This window comes from Dermacentor albipictus, chromosome 3 (genome assembly GCF_038994185.2).
Source record: "Dermacentor albipictus isolate Rhodes 1998 colony chromosome 3, USDA_Dalb.pri_finalv2, whole genome shotgun sequence".
In the NCBI taxonomy this organism is placed as follows: domain Eukaryota; kingdom Metazoa; phylum Arthropoda; class Arachnida; order Ixodida; family Ixodidae; genus Dermacentor; species Dermacentor albipictus.
The window spans coordinates 104,094,169-104,112,529 of NC_091823.1; the positions used below are offsets into that span (position 1 = coordinate 104,094,169).

Consider the following 18,361-nt stretch of genomic DNA (forward strand, 5'->3'; position numbering starts at 1 on the left):
AGCAATGGGAATTGCATGCAAGAAATTTTATTTTTTCATGTGAAAACAAATCACTATTTCTTTCTTAAGTGTACCATGATAACCTGGTCAGGTAAGTGTACAAGACATTGCAATTTCCGGTTATGGTCATAACAAATTCGTGCAAGTGAAATTTGCATAAGTACATCTATTGTAAAAACCACTTTTTTAAAGCAAACCATAGTTTTCAGCAGAAAGAAGCATCGTCTGTTTGGTAAAATACCACGCACTGAGCTCACAGCATCAGAGGGAGGCTTTGCTTAATGTGACTCAGTCTTGAACGTTTTCTTGACTCGAGGCTTGAGACTAGAAGCAAAAAAAAAAGGAAAATGAAAATAAAATACGGAACGTGGTTTCATCAGCTGCAGGAGGAAAAAGAGAGAAGAGGACAGTGAAATGCACAGATTTGGAAAGTAAACAGCTATCATGCGAAACACGACACCCACCTAGAATTTCAGGTTGCGACGGCAATGAAGCGGTCACCAACAGATTGCCGCACGACCGATGCGCTGACGATGTGTCCGTAATCGTCCACAATCCCAACATTCACTTGGATACGGTAAGTGCGGGAACTCCTCAGACTGATCTGCAAGACAAAGGAGGGCAGTTTCTGGTGTTGAGCTTTTAGTTTGGAGTGGGGAAGGGAAGGCGTTGGTCTAGGGAACAGACTGCATGCTCATTTTTCGTTATTCTTATGACATACATATTTACAAACAAATTTACTCTCCATCCCAGCCTTGCGAAAGTAGAGGTCCAGCAAAGGTGTTGAAAACCAACACTGCTACTGCTAAGGGGGTTATGCGATGCTTTATTGCTTGAGAGTAATGGTAATTGTGACAGCACGCTGCCCCTGTAATATAATAATATTTGGGGTTTTACGTGCCAAAACCACTTTCTGATTATGAGGCACGCCGTAGTGGAGGACTCCGGAAATTTTGACCACCTGGGGTTCTTTAACGTGCACCTAAATCAAAGCACACGGGTGTTTTCGCATTTCGCCCCCATCGAAATGCGGCCGCCGTGGCCGGGATTCGATCCCGCGACCTCGTGCTCAGCAGCCCAACACCATAGCCACTGAGCAACCACGGCGGGTACGCTGCCCCCTATAGCGGTGCTGCAACAACATTGAAGTCATTTGTTAGGCTGGTTCTTTTACATACGAAATGCTAGGAACGTCGCTCCTCACGTTGCATGTTGCCATCACTGTGGCAGCTTGCGCAGCAATAATCGTTACCGGGAAATGTATGCAGGGAGCACCACGTGCATCGCATTGTTGTCAGGACCGCCTCATCAATTATGTGGTTTCGATGATTGCTTTGCGCTTGTTCTTTATTGAAATATATACTGTTCTCTATACGTTGCATGAGCGATTACAGAGAATGTACGCACTGTTCACTTCGTTTTGCTAACTGATTGAAGCCTGTACCACACTGGGGTAGGGGCCACTGCTCTTGTCTTAGTACTGTCGCCAGGATGGGTCCAAAATTTTGACGATAGATGCGAACATGAAAAATGGTGACCAACTAGAGGCTAACAGCTTCGCTGTAAAATCAAAATCCAGCCTGCTTGAAGCACCAATATTTTAGTGTGCGACTGGGCAGCCTACTCAACCCGAGTGGAGTGCCCACTTACCTGTAAGTAAAGCAGTTTAAGCTGTAAGTAAGCACTTACCTGTAAGTAAAGCTGTAAGTAAGCAGTAAAACTGCATTCAGTGAACCGATAGCGTTCGCCATGCACAATAGTGTGAACGGCACCAAACACTTCATGAATTAGTTCGGCACAAAACTGGCCTGGCACCTCCTGCACTCTCAACAGGCTCCGAAAGCATGGGGATTCAATTTTTTTTTTTTTTGTATACCACTCGCTAGTTGTTACCAGAGTTTAGTCAAACCCACAACTTCGTGCTATCAAGCCACACTGCACAAACCCTGTACAGAATGAATCAAACGCAAACATAGAGGCATTTCAGTGTTCCACTGGTGAAGCAAATGACAATGCAGGCCATCCTGAAACAAGCTAAGGTTGCATACACATTGAACCTGCCGGTGCCATGCTGTCGGTAGTACTCATCGCTTTCTCTCTCTACTTAAGGACAAGGGTTCATTGAGCAGAATGCAATTGTGTATTTTTTCATTGAGTCATAATTGAGTAAAGCATGTTGTTTCGGATTTCATTGTTTCGGATTACATGGGAATCCGTTTCCACAGATTCCCATGTAAATTTAAGTACGGAAGTGCCACCGTTTATGAAATTTTCTACCTGCACTCGCGCTGTTTCGGTAAATACTCTGCGACGGTGCCTGACGCTGCGTCGCGATCATTGCAAACTAGGTAACGTATTCCGCAACTGTTCTTAGTCGTTCTGTGTGGGAATGAAGCAGGCCGTCAATGCACAAAGCATTCGCTTCATTTTTTTTTTTTTTTTGAGGGAAGGGGGGGGGGCGTGGCGAAAGGCGTGCACCGATCTAAGGTCGTGCGCAGGCGTTTCTGATTTTTTATTTGTTCTGTTTGGTCTTAAAGCATCTCTCCTATGACAATATTGCGCGAAACAAGGGCCCGGACTGCGTATACTTAAAGCGGTTGTTGATGACTGCGCGTGCGAGTTTCCCGACAGCACGCGAAAGCGCTCATAGCTCTGGAAACCGGGCGCGCTGGCACACTCACCGTCCCGCTCACATATTGTAAATCGACACTACTGAAATGTTTCCGTGTCATGTGGCCTTTTTGACAAGCATTCCGCAACTAAGCTGGTGCATGGAGCCATGTATCTCGTCTTGAATGCACACATAGCGGCTAGGGGGGTACTGCGCTTTCTTTACATCCGAACATTGCCGATTAAGTGATTGGTGTCAATTCTCGTACATCGCGTATAAATTACAAAACGTAAGGAGAAATAGTAATCTTTGCGGCGCCGGTTACATCGCAGACTAACTTTGATAGTATGCGGCGGGCCTCTTACGGCGCGCTTGTCTGTACGCAGTCACTTGGCCTGGACAGCCGCGCTTGTCGTCTCTCGTATTCCCCGCCATATTATATGGCCAGCGTTAAACGGAGCCTCTCCTTCGACATCGCATCGCTGCGTGTCCTTGGAAAGGTCAAGGACCGCGCTTGGAGATACCAGAGGCTCGGAGGCCACCTGCATCTGCAGGTGCGCACGCTTTCGTCTCGCCTCATCACCTCTATCCCCGCCATATTGAAACGTTCTCTGCGCCACCTATAGGCGCTGGAAAGTGCGAATCACTCGGATGCATTGAATTTCATTAAAATCGGTCCATGAGTGATCTCAGAAAAACGTTTTTTTTTTTTTTTGCGTTGAACAGGCCGCGTCGGAGTTGGGCCCGAGCTAAATATAAGGCTGGGTGCCTCAATGCGCGCCTCCTGCCCCGCTCCGTGCAGGGTGGCCGCATTCTTTGAACGGATCGTTTCTGCGCCGCCCGGCTTTTTCCATCTCACTTTCAACGGCCACCACATGATGCCGACGTACGCTGCCTGAAGCCTACTCTCCCTTTCCCCCCTCTATCCCCTCATCTTTCATCCCCCGCCCCCACCCCCAGTACGCTGCACCGTGCTCCCATATGGGCTGCAGAATTGAGCGTACTTTCCCTCTCCCAAATCACGAAGAAGATTACTAGGTGCTGCGCGCTGCGGTTCTCTAATACTTCGACAAATGGCTGGCGATTATTTTCACGTTCGAGACATCGAAAAAGAAGGCTTCTATGGACGGTGAAGATTAAACAGTACAATTACGCGTCCGTGGGCAGTGCGAGTAAGCCTTACAAAAATGCCTGTTAACATTATTTAGAACATCTACCAACTTTCTATTTACTTTATTGAGTCTATTTACATTTACATTCTGGTAACATTTGTTCATACACTGTCAAAATGCTTCTTTCTTACTTTTGTATAAAGAATACTTTTAATACACAGTCAAAAGACTTCCTTATTACTTTTGTATAAAGAATATTTTAAATAAGCCGTTAAAAGATTTTCTTCATACTTTTTCACACAGAATATTTTAAGTTCCCCGTCAACATGTCTTCTAGCTTTTGTCTATATAAAAACTTTAGCACTGCGTCAAAAGGCTCGTTACTTTTGTGTAAAGAATGCTTTACAATACATCATGAAAATATTTTTTTTTCTGAAGGACATGTATCCTCAGTATGTCCACAGCTCGTACTTTTTGCAGAGAAATATTAAGAATTGGAAGTAACTTGAGAGTTTCAGAATGTTTTGTAACACGCATTAATGCCGATATGTGACATACTCAGGAATCAAGCTCTTTGTTTTAAATCGTAGCCCCAATCCAAGTCGGTAGCGAATTGACAGAGTGCTACTAAAATGTTTAAAGAAATATGTTCGTAAACTGTTAGAACTAACCAATATAAAGGTTCTGCGGGACTACGTGAGCGTGCGGTGACGTCAGCACACTCCGAGAAATTTGTTTGCGCTACACCACCTGACCGGTGTGATAGCGGAGTACTGCGCAGGCCGCGCACCAGTCGCACAGCTTTATCCCGACCTTGGGGCTGGTTAACTAAAAGCCGATTTATGCGGGAGACACATGGTGCGATTTTCCGTGCGATCGGTCGTACGACTATTCGCACCGGCAGCCGCACTCAACAGGTTCTCAACCAAATCCCCCGCACGCGGCGCCGAATCGCACGCCGCGCATGCGACCAAGATCGGTATAACGTAAAACTATTCCGTTTTGTTTCTATTCCAACATGGCCGACACCGCTCGGTCATTGGTCGAATTTTTTGAGGCCGCGCCCATTTTTCCTGCCTGTCAAGCGACGTCAGGAATGCACAAAAACTGCCACGTCAAAGTGACGTTTACGCACACATTATGCTGAATTATGCCGAACAAACCCGGCAAATTCGTGGAATAGCCGGTGAGTGCCCCGGTCCGTTTGGAATAGAAAAAAATGGCGGCCTTCGTGGTTTGTTTGGCGGCGGCGGCGGCGGCGGCTCGTCTGTGCGGGCGCGGGAGGAGAGAGCCCGAGGATGCGTTTGACATGCCAGACGATCAGTTTCGGCGGCACTTTCGCCTGAAGAAAGAAACTGTGCGGTGGCTGTGCGACGAAGTGGCGGAGGAACTCGGAGGCGTGAGAACTTCAGCGCTGTCGGTGGAGCGGCAAGTGTTGTGCGCGTTGCGATTCTTCGCAACGGGCAGCTTTCAGGCCTCGGTAGGGAGCGAGGAGACGATCGGCGTGACCCAGCCTGCGGTCAGCAAGTGTGTGCGACGCGTGGCGGAGGCAATCGTCCACGCCGGGGCCCGCAACAAGTGGGTCCATTTCCCGAGGACGTCGGAGGAGAAGGCGGCCGTGAAGGAAGGGTTCCTTCGACGCGGCTCCATTCCCGGCGTCATCGGATGCGTGGACGGCAGCCTGATAGCCATCATCGCACCGAAGGGCGAGCAGAAGGCGGCATTCATGTGCCGCAAAGGGTACTACGCCCTCAACACAATGTTCGTAAGTATCTTAATTTTTGTCTAATTGGCCCGTGATCGCAACGCGTGGCTTATGCTGTGCGCGCTCTCGTCAGATCTGCGACGCAGGCATGCGGATCCTCGCCATCGACCCTCTGCGACCGGGGTCAGACCACGACGCCCACGTCTGGAGAACTACGTGGTTGCGTCGTCGGTTCCTGGAGGGGCATATTGCCAAGGCCGGCGAACACCTCCTCGGTGAGCAGCGGGAAAATTTTGTACAGTTGCAATTCTGGCAGCAAAGCGTGCTCGCGGCGTAAGAGAATATTGAAGCCCGAACCCCTTATGTTACAGTCAGGTTATTAAGTATAGGCGAGATGTAGAAATTTTCCAATGGTATCCGCACGAAATAAAGTGACAAGAAACCTTACTTTAAACTAATTTTTAATGTGAGTGTACAGTGCACACGTTGTCACATTCTTTTTTTACACCGACAGTCATTTGTGAATGAAGACTACACAAAAAGCTGCCTTGCTGCAAATAGGGATGCTGTGTCCCAGCTATTGTTATCTGTGATCACAGCTGGGTCAGGTGCTCAGCCTGTATGTTTCTTTATTGCAGCCTTTCTGTAGTAGGTGCATTTTACATGACCCATGCTTCGCCTACTAAACTTTGTGCAGATTTCATACCATTTTTTATGATCCTGCAGGTGACAGCGGCTACCCCCTGGAACCATGGCTCCTGACCCCAGTCACAGGCCACCCTCCCGTACACACTGCAGAAGGCAGGTACAACACTGCACATGCTGCCATGCGGTCCGTAGTGGAGCGGTGCATTGGGCTTCTGAAGAGCCGCTTTCGCTGCCTTCAGCGGTACCGCGCCCTCCACTACCAACCAGAGCGCGCTGCCAACATCGTTGCAGCATGTGCAGTGTTGCACAACTTGTGTCTTGATGAAGGTGACGTGTTGTCGGATGATGTTAGTGATGACAGCAGCAACAGCAGCAGTGACGATGAAAGTGGCAACCCCTCCCCACAGAGAGTTCCCCGAGTGAGGGCAGCACGCATGATGTACATGAGAGGCTGTGCTGCCCGGGATAATGTTATTAGCTCATTTGGCACGACACGGCAGCAGCACCAGCGATACCTGCAAAGGGTGCGAAGGCGGCTGCGACGACAGCAGCACCGACAGCAGCAATAAACATGTGCCTGACACTGCAGGCAGATGTTTATTACCGCTGTCTACACATCTAATAGAGAGCAGGAACCAATGTGAAGAAATGTGTGCAATTAGTGGATAGCGTGCTGCTTTTTTTATAGAATGTGCTCAATCATAACCAGCGTTTTCACGTGTCCTCTGCCAGTGAGCTGTCACTACCGGAGATGATTGCATCATTCCACTGTGACACTACATGAGAGCCTTTCATTTAGTACCTGTGGATAGAACACTTTGTGTTCATCAGCAGAATGTTGTAGCTACTTCTCTGGGCAGCTGGGGTTTGCCAAATGATTTGCTGCTGCTGCTGTTGCTTCTGTCATCACCGACACTGTCACCGCCATCTGCACTGTGCATGGGAGGATGTTGGTCTTCGCCTCCTCGCTTCCTATTTGGGCTGCTGCCAAGCACAACACTTCTCGCTCCACCATGTGTACTGTGCTCACGCACCTTGTAGGCCCTGCGCTGTTTTGCCACACAGCCACCGCACAGTTCCTTGACATAAGGCCAAGTTATGCCGAAAATGATCGCCTGGCATGTCAAGCGCGTTATTCTCCCTTGGGAGAGTGTACATATGTAAATAGTTCTGAAATTGAAGGAACACAAATTGTAAATATTCATTTCAAGTGCAACTTGCATTGTTTAAAATCGTTTATTTATATCTGCATTGTAAATAAAACCATGTGATCGATCTTCAATGCCGTCTTTCATCAAAGCAAATGACAGACAAGTACACAGAGCATGGCTTCATGGCGCCAAAATAGCCGTGTGATGTTCACTACATGGGACCCAGTGCACTACCACTGGGCCGTTGGCAGATGTTAAATCGCATAAATATGACACGAGCATAATGACATTTTTTTGAACTCGCAGACAACCATTTTTCTTCATCCAGCAACTTCACAGCAAGAAAGATCTTCTCTATTATGTAGTTGGCATGTTTGCAGCACAAAACAGTTTCTTTTCAATGACTAGTGCCGTAATAAGATCACAATATAAAGCAGCCATGACATGCTTCTAAGGAACGACAAGTGAGAAAATGCTTGGCACTAAAGCGGTATTTCATATAACGGCTGCAAGACCAGCCTGGCAGCGAATGTCAAAATAGCGGCCACATCGATGGCTCTGCTACATACGTCACAAACTGTGCTCAACTACAATGGGGACTAGATTGTATTGCTATCATAGGTAAGGACACCTGAAATATCACAGCGACCACCACAGGTAACAGGTGCTTGGTGTGACCAGTGGCTTCATCATCAAGAATATCTTGATACGCATGTGCAAGCCTGGCCTGCCTGTGTATAAACACACATGCTTCTCGCAATAAAGCGCTCTTTCGTTTCCTGCTGCTCGGGTGTGTACACTTGGTGTTAACAAAAATACCAATTCGGCTACTTTGCGTAGGCACGAATGATTATACATTGCAAACATGACATACACATGGCATGAAAATTGATTTCCAGGTATCACAGTATTGTAGTTATTAAGCGCACCTGTATGTGTGCGAGACAATGTCATAGTTGGCGTAAAAGTGATTGCACAGTGTATCTTCCGTGGAAGAGCGGCGCACATTGAAACATATCAGTAACAGCAAAACAAAAGTGAAGAACACCTAACGAAAATACGGCAAAAAATGTACATATAAGTTATACCGTCTCACTTGGACAAAGAATAATACACATGAAATGAACTTGGAGAAAAAAATACGGTAAAAAACAGAAACGCAAAAATATGACAGAAATTGTAAATATACCTTATGCCGTCGCACTTGGACATAGATAATTACACAAAATGACTAAATGACACACTAAAAAAACACGGTAATGAACAGAAATGCGAAACTTGCACTAGATATTAAATTAAACATGACAGATAATTTCACATATATAGATAGATAGAACATAGATAATCAAATAAACATCGATAATTACACAAAATGACTAAACGACACACTAAAAGAACACGGTAATGAACAGTAACGCGAAACTTGCACTAGATATTAAAATAAACATGACAGAAATTACCTTGAAAAAAAAAATTTTGATTAGGGACAGAAATTACGGAAAACAGCCATATCATCCTTTAGTGCTGCATAAAAAAAAAACATGCATAGATTGGTGACACTTGTACCTAACAAAGCACTAAAGGATGATATGGCAAAAAAAAAAAAAAGCTGCCCCTTAATGCTGAGGCGGCGCGCGCAGGTCGGCCAGGGCAGCCAGCAGCTGGCGCAGCGTGGTCGCAATGAGAGTGTTCGCCTCTCGCGAACCACGCATCTCGGCCACCAGCTGCTCGAGGACTCGCCGTGTCGCTCGCTGCTCTTCCACCAGCTGCGAAACAAATTCACTTAGTTAGCTACAGGTTATGCACTGTAAATTCTCGACTTGCACTGTTTGCAAGTCTTGCAGTTTCAGCAAGGTTACTCTTGAGGGCAGCGAGATCATTCACATATGACATGACAAATGGCCGTGCAAACGTACATGGTCAGTTATGTTAAAAACGTGTGAAACGTAACAAATCACACCAAGCTGCCTCTGCCTGTCAGAAGGCAGTATTGGTGACTAGTTGAATTGTTAAAGAAATTATGATCATGCTGTCGCGATACATGCAACCATGGAAATGTTTTGTAAGTTGCTATGTGCTAAAGAACACCTCAAAGGAGATGTATAAACGTGCATGAGCCAATGAGCCAAATGACTACACATGCCTCGCATGTGTAACATGGTTGTAATGTACATTATTACCATGTGCCCTAATCACCTCTTCAACAAATGACCCGGCCAAGTTGTACGCACCTGCCGATGTTGCTGCAGCAACTGCTGGTGGAAGCTTGCGGCCTCCGCGTTTGCCGCCTCAGCTAACCGGCTCTGCCGGGCATAGTCGGCGGCCGTGCTCGATGCGGCGTCCGTGAGGACCTGAAGTCGGGGTGGCCTGCGGGGCTGCTGCCGAGCTGATGGTCCGTAAAAATAAAATCAGTAAACAGTGGTTAAGAAAACTAATTTCGCTCCATCCTGCATAGACATTTTACTGGTTCATTATCAGGTGGAAGCCCAGAAAAATAATTCCAGCAACACACCGTTTACAAAATGAACAGTCAATTTGCATAAACAAAAAGGCACTACACCATCATAAAATACTACACTGACAGTACTTTCAGCTTGTACGCTGCATTACAAATGATGTTAACAGTCACATTATTGTTCCATTTTGCAGCGACCCTTAGGCAGGCACTTCTTCTTTGCCATGTAAATAATATAAATACACAATTTCTGTTTCTAAGGTCTTAATAGATAATGCTTGGAGTGATGTGTTCGTATTGCAATAGCTGCTGAAGTGCCTTACGTGCAGTGCCACTGGTCCCCGGCTCCGTTCCCACCGAGACGCGCGCAGCTGCTGGTGGGGCAGGGGGCACTTCAGCGGAATCCTCACTGGCTGTGTCCTCCTGGAACAATAAAGTACAGGACATAATGTGATTAAGTTCCATCAACTGGTTGCAATGTCTATTTCACTTATCACGCAATTCCTAATCCATCATGCGACATACTAGTGCCTTGGAGCTTTGACAACTCGTCGCTAATGCTTTTCGGATTAACGAGTCATGAAATCCACCACAAGGTGTTTCTAACAGCAGTGGGGCAGCATTTCCGTTCTTGCAAAGTACGGATATCATGTGCTGGCATGTGTGTTGAATTGTAAGAATACACACACAAGCACACAAGGGAAAAATATTCACCACGGTGTAACTGCCCGACATCGGTACACATAGCAACGAACATTGCTACTCACCTCAGCATTGCCGTGAAAAAAATCCGCAGGGGCGGAGGCTGGGCCGGTATGGGCGAGCACGGCGATCACTCGACCCTCTAAGCCGCCCAACTTTCCACCTCCCGTCTTCCTGCAAGTGCATGAACACCGTCAGCTTATACGTTCCGAAGACGTTGCTAGTCGCGGGCTCACCTCTTTTCGGCGCCAACCTGCGCCGCGAGTTTCTTACAGTCGTACGCCATGCGTGCCCAATACAGGCGCCAGCGCCGGGCTATCTTAACTGCCGGCCCGACGGCGTTTAAGGCAGCGGCAATTTCTGCCCATAGTCCCCTTTTTTGGGCAGCACTCATACTTGGCGAGAGGCTGGTGGAGCCTCTCGCCAAGTACGGATGCTGCTCCATAAACTCCACTAGCATAGTGGCCTGCGCGGCCGAAACGCGCGCGCTGTTGCTGCTCTCCGCCATTTCTTTTTCGCGCTCAATTTTCGCCGGACCGCAGCGAATTAATACCAACAAATCGTACCGTTTCAGATATCAATTCGTCGTTAAAACATATCGGTTACATTAATTTAATGTGTCGTTATTTTATCACGCCATAAATGCCACGTTAAATTTAACACAAGTGAATAACAACAACAAAAAAACTTTTCTCGTGCGAATATCCAGCAGAAGCATCTGTACCGCCCGCACGGGGGAATGGATCACTGCGCAGCAGTGTGTGGCAAAGAAACAAAAATGAGCCTCTCTTACAGACCACCCTCGATTTAAATCATGACTACATTCGGAGACAGTTGCGATCGTTTATAGAAAACGTTTACTTACCAGCTATCTGTTGAGATGCCTTCCAACCTTCATCGATTCTTCCGTATCCTATGCGAATAAAAGCAAAAGTGAACACCATGCGATCGCCCAGCTCAGATGGTACTGCTCAGTCACTAAGCACAAGAAAGAATGATGCGTTTACTCACCGAGCACTACGCTTTCGCAGTCTTCATGATGTTCACAGCTTCCAGAATTCTTCTCGGGCGAAAGTACCGCGTACGGCAACATTTCAACTAATCACGTTACGGACAAATATACACCAAGTGCGGGCCACAGGACCGATCAGCTGTTTTCACGTAGCCGCCATCTTAAGTGTGCGTAGCGAAATGGATTGGATGCGGAATTGGCACGTGTGTGGCTATGACTCAAAAAATTAAAATATTTGTGCTTACTTTCAAGTGCGCTTCAACTTCTCTTGCGTTAAAAGATTACAAAACACTTTTACTTTCAGCGACATACAATTGTTCTTTTATCAGACGTTTATGTCTTTATGTCACTTGCTATACGGTCCCTTTGCAAATAAAAAACAAGCAAAACATACTTCCGGCAACGATGGAGGCTGCTGATTGGACAGATTGAAAAACGTCGCTGGTTCCCGCCCCCATACGCAGAAACTGTCGCGTCATTTTGACGTCCGGATTTTGGAACACTTTTTGTTTGGAATAGAGTTACGTTATCGCGCCCCAACTTGCTGAATATTCTCGTGCGACCGCCGCATCGGTCGGGCGACCGCAGCCAATGACAGCGCAGGTAGCGCGAACGTCACGGCCACGTCATAGACCCGACGGGGCGGAGCCGGCGAGCGAGCGCCTCGCCGCTCCGATCATGTCTGTTTTTTTTCTCCCTGGTCGAAACGAGGGCCTCTTTCGCCGCTGACGGCGGCACATAAATAAGCAGCAATTTGTTTCTGACACGAAATAACTTATAGAATAAAGTGGCCTCAAAAGAGTGCATGTTATGAAACGTCGTGCGATATAGTAAACGGACGCCGTCAGCGCAGATGCGCCAGCAATCGTCTATACGAAGCGGCTCGCCTGAGTGGCGTGTTTACTCATCGCTACTAACGGCACCGAGAAAACTAACCGTATTTTCACTTAAGAAAAACATAAATGTTCAAGCATTGATTGTGCTGATGAATTTAGGCGCTTAATTACGAGCTGCGGACGCATCGGCATGGGCCCTCGGCCTCGGATAGACGGCCGGCGAGCTAGGCCTACACGGTCTCCCAGCGATCGCAAGCTCGCCTGGCATGCTCGTTCGCTTCTGTCGGCGCCAATGAAATCAAATGTGCTGCAATATAAGCGTAGGATAACTGCGTACACGTTGTGCCGACTAACATAGACGCTTCGTTTTACGAGCTGCAAGCGATCGGCGATCGTGTCACAAGCGCCACCGGTGTCGGATTCGGTGGCCGAGCGAGCTGTGCCTGCCGGCACAGCCATCGGCGGCTGTCAAAGGAGCCGTTACTGCTAACGCGGCCTTGTGGAAACACGTCTACAGTGCTTCCATGGGCGTGTTTATATTGTCATCGTTTGTTCCAAACAAGAGAGCTGTGCAAATACGTTTGCTTTCACTTTCTGTTCGAAGTTATGCAGCATTCCAAACTTCCACGCAGGCAGGGGCGCCGGTTCTGGGCGGAGCTAGCCGCCGCTCGGTCATTCGTACCATGTGTCCCGAATCGCCGCATGCGGCAAGTCGCACACGACGCGCCGTACGACTGATCGCACGGAAAATCGCACCATGTGTCTCCCGCATTACGCTTGAGCCGTGACGCGTGCGGTCGTGCAGAAAACTGCGCACTTCGCCCACAGGTTTACAAATTTCGGTATACGCTGGGCTCGCACATGCAGTGTAAACCGAAATGTGCGTACCAGTCTGCGAAATGCGCAAATTCTCACCCCGCCACATGCGTGGTACGGGCAGGCGGGTGGTGCGGCGTGGAGCTCGAGCGTAAATCGGCCCTTGACCCGCACTGCTATTGCAAGGCCGCCAATTAGCTTTGCAACGAGGTAATCAGTTCAGTGCACTCCGCGATATAAATAGCACGCTCTAAGTTGGGACGTGTATGCACAGTATCGTCACGCTATTTGTTAAAAAGAAGAAAAAGAGCCGGAACTCATGGTAACACGGTGCTGGAACGTTGCCGCTCAAATATCCAGAAGGCTGCAATATACAGCTGCTGCTGAGCGAGCGCGAGTGTCGACCTGAGTAAGCGCACAGGTAGAACAGAAAGAAAAACCTGGGCTCTGGGCAGGTAAGACGTTTCTGTGAAAAAAAAAATGAAATTACCCTTACCGTATAAAAAAGAAATGTAGCTTTGTGCGCGTCCCTATTCGCACGCTTTCGTCCCTGCCTCCTACCGACGGCTTCTGCACGTTAAAGGTAACTAATACGACGTTGCACCTAAGTGAAGGCAAAGTAACTATGCTAACTGATCTGCTTTACGGCGATGATAGCTTGCTGTGTGTGAAAACAGATTGAAAATAAATAATTACGCACTCCTAATATTCAGTGATTTCGCTTCACAACACGGCGACAAAATTTTGAGCTCCAACAAGCGGTCACCATGACATCCGTAAATATGGCATTCCAGATACCAAGAGCCAGGATATCAAAGGCCATGATTCTGCCGTGCTTCGGGCGCCTGAAAACTGCTAACGTCATAGCCGCCACGCTTCGGACATGTATTTGACTATAAAAATATTGCTACAATAGGCTTCAGCATTATTTTGCGCTGGGCGCCTTGGAGCAAAATTTTGTCTTTGAAAGCGACAAGCGCTAAAGGATGTTCTTGCGCAAAATAGGATAACCACATAATTTATTTAATACGACATTATTTTTCTATGTTTATTACATTTGGAGAAAAAAAAAGCCGGTTTTCAGAACAATATTTGCCTCGAAATATAAAAATATACAGTCCCTAAATGCACAACAAAATTGAGCCGGCTGTCTTGTCAGGTGTTATTTTTTCAACCTCTGCCACGAGGTATGTACATTCCTCGAAGTGCAGTTCCCAGAAAGGAGTGCGCACAAAAGAGCCGGCCGCATTTTTCACCGAGAGGCGACGAATGTCTAAGTGTGAGTCATACCATCCCAAGGCGGGAGGGAGGGGGGAATATTTCGGCGTAAAAAGGGGCTTCAGTTCTGCGGCGGTCAAGGCGAAGAGGATGGATGGAAAGAATGACACCTGCCTATCTCGCGCATGCGCACAAATTTGACATGGTCCGAGTCGAGGCAAAGCAAGAGCCCGTCGCAATCGACTGTACCACGCCAGCTTCGCATAGGAACTGATGGCAATTCTTCGTGATTTGGGAGAAGGAACGTACTACGCTTAATTCTGTGCTGCAGAATTAAGCGTACTTTCCCAAATCACGAAGAATCGCCATCGGTTCCTTTGCGACGCTGGCATGGTACGGTCGGAAAGATGTAGGCGTTTCGTCGCGCATTGTAGCAGCAATCTAGCTATTTTTGCTGCTGTTTATGCTTATGCTGTGTTGTGGATAATTCATCGTTGCAAGCCGACCAGCAACGTGTTTGCGAAGCCCACAGTGCTTTCTTCGTTCCGTGATGTGAACGTTTCTGCAGCTTCTCTGCCAGCTGCGATGCAGTGTCGTGTGAGGTGATTTAATATTGGCACCCTCCGTGTTTTAAACTGCACACGGCACAAATAGCGAACAGCGGTTCCTCAAGACAGCACTGCGTTGAAGTTTCATCTGTCTCCATATTATAATAGAAGATACGTTCTTTACTATCATTCTTCATAAACATATTATTTTGATGTTATATTGCTTCAGTTTCTTACGCCGCATTTTGGCAGGTTATTATTGCGCGAACAGTAACGACGTGAAATGTGTTAAGAACGATTTTCTTGCATACTTTAGCTATGCCGCGTCATGCGGTTCGCTTGAAGTTCCTATAAACACGAAGCACAAAAATACTTCGTTTTCACAGCGTTCGCAATGACTTAATGTCTGGTAAATATTGTCTGATCATGAACTCATTGTTTGCTCTTTCCTACTCTGGCTGTACAGGGTGAGGACGATGTACAGGACGGTTCACAATGACATACGGTTCAGCGAACCGGTTCACAATGACATAGGTTGCACTGGTTAGATAAGTGCGAATGTGAAAGAAAATCGTTCGCACTTGTCTAACCACTGCAACTTATGTCATTGTGAACCGGTAGTTTTTGACACTGATATTTTGTTTTCGAGTAAAAATAAACGAACTCGTCAAAATACAGAAGCGTTCCATGCAATAAGGCGTGCTTAAAGATGCATAAGTCAGCGATCGGTTGCTATCACCGACAAAGAATTCGTATTCTTGAATACTGCTTCTATAACAGCGAAAATGACCGTAACCAGAGTTTCTTCTCCTTGGGGCATTTGGTCATTTGTGCCGCATTTTTTTTTTTAAACAAGACGTAGTGACCAGCCAGAAATCAGGAAGCGAGAACGGGAGTATTCTGTAAGGGTCCAACAAATGGACATGTCGATTTCGTCCACTGCTAAAGTTCTGCTTAGCTGGGCTGGAGTGCGCGTCAGAAGGAAACAGGCGGCTGCAGCCAATTCAGCAGCAGACGAAATGGAAATGTCGACTAGGTGGCCACTTGTAGAATAGCCTCCTCCCCCAGGTAGCGACGAGTATAATTGTAAGACCCCGTTCCTCCCTGGGCTAACAAAAAATCGTAGAGGACAGTACGACTTGTAGCACCCACGCCGTCATGTCTTGCTCACGGATTCCCCAAATGTCACCGGGCCAGCTTTGAGCGATAGCACACTCCACTAGACTGAATATTTACGGCACTGGAGCTTGGTAAAACCCAGAGCCTTCTGACCAGGGTGTTAGTGCAAAGCGTACGCTTCTTCAAACTCGCCAAGTATTGTGCACCTTACGAACGGCGACCCAACTAGGAATCGCGACTAAAATGTGGAAGCGGTGAACGAACTCTTACCGGAGGCGGGTTCGGGATGTTTTTCTCGTTGGAGAAGAGCTTGAGCTTGGAAAACGACAGCACCCGGCCGTACAACCAGAAACCGGGCCGCGGTGAATCCGGGTGGCAGTACTGACCAGCTGCGCAAGTCCAAGGATACACTTTAGGGCTTAAATTCACTTCGCCACAAACAGACAAACACAAAAATGTAAAGAAAAACGCCTCTCTCGGGAGGCGGCGATAAGGCCGACGACGATAGCGTCTCGCTCACACTTACCCCATTGGCGCCCAGAGTAATCCGTGAAGGTGAGCCAGACCGTGTACTGCCACTTATCCACCAAGTTTGTAATCCGAAACTCAGGCGCTGGCTTCATGAACCTGCATGCGAGGGAGATAGTCGAGGCACGGTTATTTTTGACGAACACCATTATCACGCGATGAATACGCAAGCACGTCTCGAAACGAGCAGCTATAACACGATGATTGCACGATGCCATGCTGAGAAAGACATGAACAGACAGCAATATGCCTGGGTCGTGCATAGGTGATTGTTCCTAGAATCTGAATTACGCGTTGCCTGTTGCCATGAACATGGGTGACCCAATAAGCTTGTCCTCAACACTGCTGAATCGGTGTAAACTGCAGGGATACCTTCTCAAATTGAGATGGTGATTATCGTTCGTGTCATTACTGTCCACTGTCTTTTTTTCAGACCAACATGTACACCACGATGTGGAAGGTGAGGCTTCTCGTCAGGAACGCTAATGTATGTTCGGAAAGCTCATGCCAACAGAAGCCAGCATGCTAGCCTGTGGAGTAGGATATTTCAACGCTTCTGAAAGCGAACCGTTTTGGGATCGGCCCCTTGCACAATGGCGCGTAACCGCGTCGGCTGTAAAAAACACTCGCCTGCCCTGTGTGTGTATCAGCAGTTCTATCCTATGCAGCGGGAACTCGTGCTGGTTGACGAGGATGACATGGGGAAGCATGGCCGGCAGTCTCTCCACGATCGCCCGCTGTGGATCCACCTTCTTCTTGGGAGGGAACTGGGGCCAATCGCTCCAGTCGTGAACTTGGTCCGGGTGGTCACTAGGAAAGTCCGCCGGACGGACGAGGTTTGGCTGAATCCAGATCTGTGGCTCGCTCCTAACGACGACGGCTGCGGTGCCTGAGGTGGACGGCACGCTTTCGATGTCCTTCGACTGGGACGCTCCGCCCGGTCGCTCGCTCCTAACGAAGACGGCTGTGGTGCCTGAGGTGGACGGGTGCACGCTTTCGATGTCCTTCGACTGGGACGGGCCGGCCAGTGGCTCGCTCCCAACGACGATGGCTGCGGCGCTGGAAGTGGACGGCACGCTTTTGACGTCCTTTGACTGGGACGGGCCGGCCGACGCGACGTCGCTGTTTCCACTGTCACTGCCGGAAGAGCTGCTACTGCTGCTTTCGTCGCTGCTGCTATCGTCGCTGCTGCTGGTGCTCGTCGACAGCTTGCCACCGACTCCCATAAGCATGGCGTAGCCGTACAGACTAGGGTCGAGCCCAGCAGCAGCGGAGGTAGAAGCACGGCCCGAAGACGCCATCCTCGACGCACAAGTGGAGTTGGCGGAGTGTATCGTAGGGAGCGCGACTTCAGTAGGTCTCCGATGGTCGAGTAGCTGCCGTTTGCTGTGCAGCGACTTGTTTTATGGCGTGCTCGGGAAGTGTGCTACTGCAGAAGGCATGGGCATTGCTTCTTTTGCTATGTTGACGACTTTGAAAGTATTTGGCACGTGCCCACTCACGGGTTCGATTTCAATTGGTGCCCATTGGTGTATAGCTAAGTTGGCTTTTCAACATAGGCGTGTCCACGTTCTAGGATTTTCTCCTCTCCCTCGAACCGCAGGTGGCCGAAAAACTTGTCTCGAATTTTTCCTTTGTTCTGACATACTGGACGAACATGTACCCCCCCTCCCCCCTTTCTTTTTTAGAGGACGTATGACCGGCGGGAAAGGACACTTCAAGGTCGATGGCCTGCTGTATTGCAAACTGAGTCATGGTGATTCAGCGGGTGTATATTCTCGGAAAGAGCATGGATGGCAGAGAATAAAGGAGACGAGATGGTATGGCACCTTAGCGTTTGACAGCTGCAAATCACCGTGACCTCTCGCAAAAGCAGCGCCTGCCTTTTTACGAATGTGTA

General features: G+C 48.1%; 3 protein-coding genes and 1 long non-coding RNA gene across 4 annotated transcripts; 1 reads left to right on the forward strand and 3 right to left on the reverse strand.

Annotated features, from left to right (window-relative positions):
* Window positions 1–219: 219 nt before the first annotated feature.
* Window positions 220–16,935, reverse strand: LOC139057514 (uncharacterized). Its single transcript, XM_070535888.1, has 4 exons — window positions 16,460–16,935; window positions 16,204–16,322; window positions 465–604; window positions 220–324 (listed from the first exon to the last, which is right to left on the reverse strand). Exons 1-3 carry the CDS (start codon window positions 16,722–16,724, stop codon window positions 473–475), a joined length of 516 nt encoding a protein of 171 aa, XP_070391989.1. The 5' UTR covers window positions 16,725–16,935; the 3' UTR covers window positions 220–324; window positions 465–472.
* On the forward strand, window positions 4,928–7,426 carry LOC135897680 (putative nuclease HARBI1). Its single transcript, XM_065426373.2, has 3 exons — window positions 4,928–5,488; window positions 5,562–5,703; window positions 6,155–7,426. The coding sequence occupies exons 1-3, from the start codon at window positions 4,943–4,945 to the stop codon at window positions 6,643–6,645; spliced, it is 1,179 nt and encodes a 392-aa protein (XP_065282445.2). The 5' UTR covers window positions 4,928–4,942; the 3' UTR covers window positions 6,646–7,426.
* LOC139057515 (uncharacterized) lies at window positions 7,578–12,994 on the reverse strand. The gene is made up of 6 exons (XR_011512854.1): window positions 11,396–12,994; window positions 11,250–11,297; window positions 10,450–10,558; window positions 10,006–10,105; window positions 9,459–9,613; window positions 7,578–8,993 (listed from the first exon to the last, which is right to left on the reverse strand). It is a non-coding gene; the product is annotated as an uncharacterized lncRNA (long non-coding RNA).
* LOC139057737 (uncharacterized) lies at window positions 16,749–18,147 on the reverse strand. Its single transcript, XM_070536487.1, has 3 exons — window positions 17,948–18,147; window positions 17,092–17,839; window positions 16,749–16,806 (listed from the first exon to the last, which is right to left on the reverse strand). The coding sequence occupies exons 2-3, from the start codon at window positions 17,760–17,762 to the stop codon at window positions 16,749–16,751; spliced, it is 729 nt and encodes a 242-aa protein (XP_070392588.1). The 5' UTR covers window positions 17,763–17,839; window positions 17,948–18,147.
* Window positions 18,148–18,361: the final 214 nt, after the last annotated feature.

Coding starts and splice junctions, on each gene's coding strand:
- LOC135897680 (XM_065426373.2), top strand. CDS start 4,943: ATGGCGGCCTTCGTGGTTTGTTTGGCGGCGGCGGCGGCGGCGGCTCGT. Junction 5,489..5,561: donor ACGCCCTCAACACAATGTTC/GTAAGTATCTTA, acceptor CGCTCTCGTCAG/ATCTGCGACGCAGGCATGCG. Junction 5,704..6,154: donor GGCCGGCGAACACCTCCTCG/GTGAGCAGCGGG, acceptor ATGATCCTGCAG/GTGACAGCGGCTACCCCCTG.
- LOC139057514 (XM_070535888.1), bottom strand. CDS start 16,724: ATGCACGACCCAGGCATATTGCTGTCTGTTCATGTCTTTCTCAGCATG. Junction 16,323..16,459: donor TTACTCTGGGCGCCAATGGG/GTAAGTGTGAGC, acceptor GGACTTGCGCAG/CTGGTCAGTACTGCCACCCG. Junction 605..16,203: donor ACATCCCGAACCCGCCTCCG/GTAAGAGTTCGT, acceptor TTTGTCTTGCAG/ATCAGTCTGAGGAGTTCCCG.
- LOC139057737 (XM_070536487.1), bottom strand. CDS start 17,762: ATGGCGTCTTCGGGCCGTGCTTCTACCTCCGCTGCTGCTGGGCTCGAC. Junction 16,807..17,091: donor CTGATACACACACAGGGCAG/GCGAGTGTTTTT, acceptor ACACCGATTCAG/CAGTGTTGAGGACAAGCTTA.